Source organism: Macrobrachium nipponense, chromosome 1 (assembly GCF_015104395.2).
Source record: "Macrobrachium nipponense isolate FS-2020 chromosome 1, ASM1510439v2, whole genome shotgun sequence".
Lineage (NCBI taxonomy): Eukaryota > Metazoa > Arthropoda > Malacostraca > Decapoda > Palaemonidae > Macrobrachium > Macrobrachium nipponense.
Genome location: NC_087200.1, coordinates 49,196,911 through 49,203,042, shown reverse-complemented (window position 1 = coordinate 49,203,042; position 6,132 = coordinate 49,196,911). Strand labels below are relative to the sequence as shown.

Here is a 6,132-nt window from a genome sequence, read left to right as displayed (position 1 = left end):
GGCGTGGGGGGCTCCTTTGGTTTGGGAATTGGTTGTGTGTTTTGTTGGTTCCATTGTGTGGGTCTGATCTGCTCTGTGTACGTTCTGTTTATTATGTGGAGATGCACTGTCTTTGCTGCGTTTCCCATGTTTTTTAACATGCTATATGTAATCATGTCTGCTCCTGGTGCGTGTCTGTTCCCTTTTGGAGGGCCTTTGTCAAGTTCTTTCATTGTGAATGGTGTGTCCGTGTCATCAGAATTGCTGCAGGCTGTATTGATGATTCTCCATCTTCCAGGATTGAGTGCCACTTGTCTTTCTCTGTGTGACTGGTGGTAGGTGAATTGATTTGGTTCTGTCTGCAAAGTGTTGTGCTAGTCTGTTTGCTTCAGCTAGAGGGTTGGGATGGTGTGCCTGTGTGTGGCCTGGTCTTTCCTGATACCTTGTTGAACCACTTGAACATCTTTGCAATGGGCGTCATTCGAGTGGTTTCTGAGCACCATTTTAGCCAGGTTCCTGCTTAACCTCTTTAGCAGTTTGGGCTGCGTGGTTTACGACTTCTCTTAGGATCGTGTGCAACTCGTCGGTGGGGTTCCTTCTGAATATTTTCCTTATTCTGTTTTACTCTTGAGTTCATTTCTTTGATTCTAGAGTTGTAGTACCACTGTCCTTGTGTGGGGTTGCATTTGTTCTAAAGGCTTTCTTTGGCATGGAAATGTTTGCTGCGTTGTGCAGGCTCTCTACAAAGTCCTGTTTGGAGCGTGCATATGTTGAGGGCTGGATTTTGAATGTACTGTGTTGCCCATGTGTTCATGTGGTTTTGAAATGTTGGCCAGTTTGCTAGGTCCGGTCTCCATCCTGCGGAGGGGGCGGTGGTGGGGGAATTTTCATTATCTTTAGTTTTGTTTCAGTTGCAAAATGGTCACTGGTTAGAGTTGGGTGCACTCTCCATGTGCAGTCTTCTTTCAGGTTTCCAGTTATGAAGCTTAGGTCTAGCCTGCCACCTCGTAGGTGTGTTGCTTCATTTGTGTCATTATTAGTGCAACGTCCGAAATTCTTCATTAGGATGTGTATGTGTCTGCCTGTTGCATTTGTGTGCTGTCTCGACTGTAAGCATGGGTGGTGTGCATTGAAGTCTCCTGCAAAGAAGGTGGTTTTCTCTGGAGGCTGCACTGAAGAGGTTCTCTCCTTCAAAGATTTTTTCATGCCCTTTGTTATAGATATTGTGTATGGTGAGTGACGTGTTTGCTAGTCTTATGAGGACACTTAGTGTCTCAATCCCATCACCAACAGTTTTATGTTTCTTATTTTTTCCGAGGGAATTGTTTGTTTTTATTAGGGTGATCAGCCCTCTATTTGAATCTGTATGTGGAGTTTTATAAACTGTGTATCCTTTGAATGTGAAGTTGTTGTTTTCCCTAATTAGTGTTTCCTGCAGCAGGAGACGTCGTGTCTTTCTGAGAGTACTCTTGATTGCGTATTGCATATTTTGTGTTGGCACTGTTTATGTTTCCATTGGTATATTTTCAGACTGGTGTATGATGAAATGTCTTCAGTGTTCTGGGGGCGTGTTTGGTGTGATTGTTTCCTTCCATCTTAATAAGGTGTCAGTGCTACAATCGTTTTCCTGAGGTCAGCTGTTAGGTTTAGGTTTGGAAACAATTGTTGAAAAATTGCCCTCACAAATTTCTCTATTTCCCTCCTAAAGTCGTCTTACTGAGGCGGTAGGTGGGTTTCTCTGGTACTGCTCTACAGTGTTGTGCTGACTTTCAAAAAGGCACTGGTACTACCGTCACGGGTGGGTTGGGTGGGGGTGGGGGGTGTGTTCATGTGATTGGGTGGGGTGGAAGTAGGGGTGTTTTCCGAGTTGATGTGGAGTAGAAGGACATGGGGTTTGAGGCAGGTGTGGGTGTGTGTTTTGTGTCTTGGTTTTGTGTCTGTCTGGGGTCTCTGTGGAATGTGTTCCGTTGTTGGTCTTGTTGTGGTTTTTGTGTAGGTGGATTGCGTCTTTGATTGGTGGGGGGTTTCTGCTGCCTATATCTGGGTTCTTGGTGTCTGTGTTGCTGTGGTTGTTGTTGCTGTAGTGGAGGTGGGTTGTATTCCGTTGGTCGCTGAGGATGTGATGTTTGTTGTGGGTGTTGTTGGTGTGTAGGTGGGTTTTGGTGTGGTAGGTGTTGAGGGTATGATGTGTTTGTGGGGGAGGTTTGTGTTGCTGCTGCAACGTTCTGGTGGTGGTCTGGGGGTTCTGGGCCTTTCATTCGCCAAATCCTTTTTAGTCTTTCCGGACAGCCTTTATGCCAGGCGTGATGCTGCCCTTTGCAATTTGGGCATTTTGCTGTCGTCCTCTCTTTCCTTTTGTACCGATCTAAGCACTCTTGTGTTGGGTGTTTGCCACTACAAATCCCACAAATGTGTTTGTAGCCACATTCTCGTTGGTGGTGTCCAAATCTTTGACACCTAAAGCACCTTAGTGGTTCAGGGGTGAACTCTTCAGTGGGGAATTTTCCCCATATTGGTATGTTTACTTCGGCAGGGCCTTTCCCCTTGGAAGGTTACAAGAACCCCTTCTTGTTGGTTCTCCTGCTTTGTTTGTGCACCGGGTGGCGTCTAACACAACGGAGAGGTCTTTTATGGGGTTGATTGGGAGGTTTACTGGGTATCTGCATATGAGTCCTTTCTGTATTTCTGTCGTTTGGGTCCAGTGCTTTGCAATGTCCGTCCTTCTTGAGTACTTCTTCGTATGTTTGTCTTTAGGTATCAGAATGAATTGTCCTGTTTCGGGTTGGTCGTGCCTGGAAAACGATGTCCTTGTGTCTGTCTTCAATGGCTTTTATTGTGGTGTAAGCTGTTTCTCCAGGTTTTTGTATTGGTTTGAATCTCAGTCGTGGGAATTCGGTGTCTGATTGCAAGTTAAAAGTGTCCGTGTTTTGTGTTGATTTCTTCATGTTTTTCTTACTGCGTACAAGTGTAAAGCCATCATTGTCCTGTGAAAGGTCGTCTTCCGTGTCAGAGCAGTCTAGGAGAGGAGCTGTTGGTTGGGATGTTCTTTTGAGTGTGCAGGAGAGTTATCAGGGGGAGAGGAAATCCGTGGTCTTTGTGTCACATGTTCGTCTGAGGGGGAGTTGGTACCTGATCTATTTCGTCTTCTAGTCGTGGTCATGGATGTGATGGGGGCTGAGGAGTCGTCATGGATGATGTGATCTTGTGATATGATAGAGGTTGAAGGTTCCATGTCTATGGAGTGATATTATGAGGGGTGAGTGAATAAGTGATTGGTTGTGTTTATGTCGCCTGAAGGGCTTGGATGTTTGTTTAAGTTATCTTGGAATCTGGCTTATGGAAGGCGCCAGCCTATGGTTTCCTGTGCTACTTTGCAATATAGTATTGCGACAGTAGGAAGATTTGTCTCTTTGGTCTTGCTTCTGTTGGAGTTTTTAGACCTCAAGGGCTACCAAATGTTTCACAAGAGAGACGGTGTTAATAAGAGAAAGTTATTTTTGAGAAAAGGAGGAGTGATTTTAAGTCTTCAAATTGCTTATAAGAGTGAGAGAGCTCTCTCAATTCTTATTCTCCCTTGCTAAGCGCGCCAACTATAAAGTCGGCAGGGCTAAAAATGCAGGGAAAGTCTGCAAGCAAGCTGATTGGCTGGTGGCCGAGAAGCACAACGCTAGAAATCCTACAAAGAAGCTTGAAGGTTTTTCCTGCTGGGTTCTGATTGGTCGGTGGCTGCCGGTGGGGGGAGTCTGGGCGGAGCTGTCGCTGGAATGGGTGGAGTCTAGGAGCGGTGTGAGCCGAGATGTTGCTACCACGGATGCCGAGCAGCAACTGGGGAGTGAGAGGGTGAGTCCAGCTGCTTATATTGCGGTGGCGCAGCGGGGGGCGTCGTGCCGCTGCCTTTTCATTGGCTCGTGGGTGGGGAGCTTCTTTTTCATTGGCTGCCTGGCTGCGGGCTCAAGCCAGCTCCCGATCGCATGCTCAGCAGGCGCGCCGATCTTCTCAGCTGCATATCATCACGCCGAGGGCTTCCTATTTTCATTGGGTAAAGGCCGTCGTGACGTCCACTGCTGGTATTAAAGTTCATCGTATTAATGTCACTGCTGGTATTATTCGTCGTATTAATGTCGTCTTGGATTGGGGCGTTTTCGGGCGGCGATATGTGATGTTTGCCGTTATTGGAGTGTTTCTTCGGATGCATGGTCTGGGAGCAAAAAGGCCTGGCCTGTGTCGTGTTCATGGAGGGCCTTTGCTCCTGGATGAGTAACGCCTCCAGAAGGCGCAGACGGCGAGGGTCGGGTGCTCTCCCTATTATTCCTGGTGTTACGGATGATACAGTCGCGGGAGATTGTGTCTCGGGGGTGGGCGGTGAGGGCGTGGTTCTTGATAGCCCCTTCTTGGGCATGACAGGAGATTCTCTTCGCAAGACGCATGGTAGTCATTCCAATGTACTTCCCAGGACATCCTCGGGTGGGCATATGTATTGGTATACTACGTTCGTCTGCTTGAGGGGAGTCTCCTGATGGCGGTGAGGGTTATTTTTCATGATAGGGTCTTTTGTTTTACGGTTTTTGTAGTATATAATAAGGTCCACTATCTTGCCCTTCTTCAATGGGTGGGAGGATATGTTTTCCTTAATGATCTTTTCATCGCCTTCTTTCCTCCTCGCGGTATTGAGAATGCATGAAGGCCTTATAATATATCGTGATGTTCTCGGTGGGGCAGGGTCGTGGGTCTTGTTCCTCGTTCGAGTACCATCTTTCGAGGGCGGTATGCACCTCTCGATTGATGAGCTTATTGGAATATCCGTTATTCACGAGCATCTGTGAAGCTCTATCAAGCTCGAGGTGTGTCCTGCCAGGTAGAACAATGGGAGAGGGCCCTTTTACAAAGGCCATGACAGTAGTGTTCTTAAACCTGTCTGGACACTCGCTATCCCCGTTGAGGCACATTCCTAAATTAGGGCCCTCTCCCATTGTTCTACTGCAGGACACACACCCTCGAGCTTGATAGAGCTTCACAGTGCTCGTGAATAACGGATATTCCAATTAGCTCATCAATCGAGAAGTGCATACCGCCCTCGAAAGATGGTACTCGAACGAGGAACAAGAGCCCACGACCCTGCCCCACCGAGAACATCACGATATTATAAGGCCTTCATGCAATTCTCAATACCGCGAGGAGGAGAAGGCGATGAATAAGATCATAAGGAACACATCCTCCCCATTGAAGAAGGCAAGATAGTGGACCTTATAATATACTACAAAAACCGTAAAACAAAAGACCTTATCATGAAAAATAACCCCTCACCGCCATCAGGAGACCCCCTCAAGCAGACGAACGTAGTATACCAATACATATACCCCACCCGAGGATGTCCTGGGAAGTACATTGGACTGACTACCATGCGTCTTGCGAAGAGAAACTCCATGTCATGCCCAAGAAGGGGCTATCAAGAAACCACGCCCTCACCGCCCACCGACCGACACAATCTCCCGCGACTGTATCATCGTAACACCAGGATAATAGGGAGAGCACCCGACCCTCGCCGTCTGCGACTTCTGGAGGCGTTACTCATCCAGGAGCAAAGGCCCTCCATGAACACGACACAGGAGGCCTTTTTGCTCCCGACCTGCATCCGAAGAAACACTCCAATAACGGCAAACATCACCATATCGCCGCCCGAAAACGCCCCAATCCAAGACGACATTAATACGACGAATAATACCAGCAGTGACATTAATACGATGAATAATACCAGCAGTGACGTCACGCGGCCTTTACCCAATCAAAATGAAGCCCGGCGTGATGATATGCAGCTGAGAAGATCGGCGCGCCTGCTGAGCATGCGATCGGGAGCTGGCTTGAGCCCGCAGCCAGGCAGCCAATGAAAAAGAAGCTCCCACCCACGAGCCAATGAAAAGGCAGCGGCACGACGACCCCCCGCTGCGCCACGCAATATAAGCAGCTGGACTCACCCTCTCAAGTTCAGTCCTTCACCCACCTCCGCCCAAGAGGATGTCTGAGGTTTATTCAGACGAAACGTCCGGAAAGGAATAGAAAGAATAGAAAAGAAATAGAATTTAACATCAATTCTATCTGTAATAAACTCTACGGGATATACCCGAAAATTTGACTACCCCGACTGAAATTTTTACC

At 47.7% G+C, this 6,132-nt stretch overlaps 1 protein-coding gene across 1 annotated transcript; it reads right to left on the bottom strand.

Annotated features, from left to right (window-relative positions):
- Nucleotides 1-1,805: 1,805 nt before the first annotated feature.
- On the bottom strand, nt 1,806-2,237 carry LOC135218778 (activating signal cointegrator 1 complex subunit 2 homolog). The gene has a single exon (XM_064255228.1). The coding sequence runs from the start codon at nt 2,235-2,237 to the stop codon at nt 1,806-1,808; it is 432 nt and encodes a 143-aa protein (XP_064111298.1).
- Between the last annotated feature and the right edge of the window lie 3,895 nt (nt 2,238-6,132).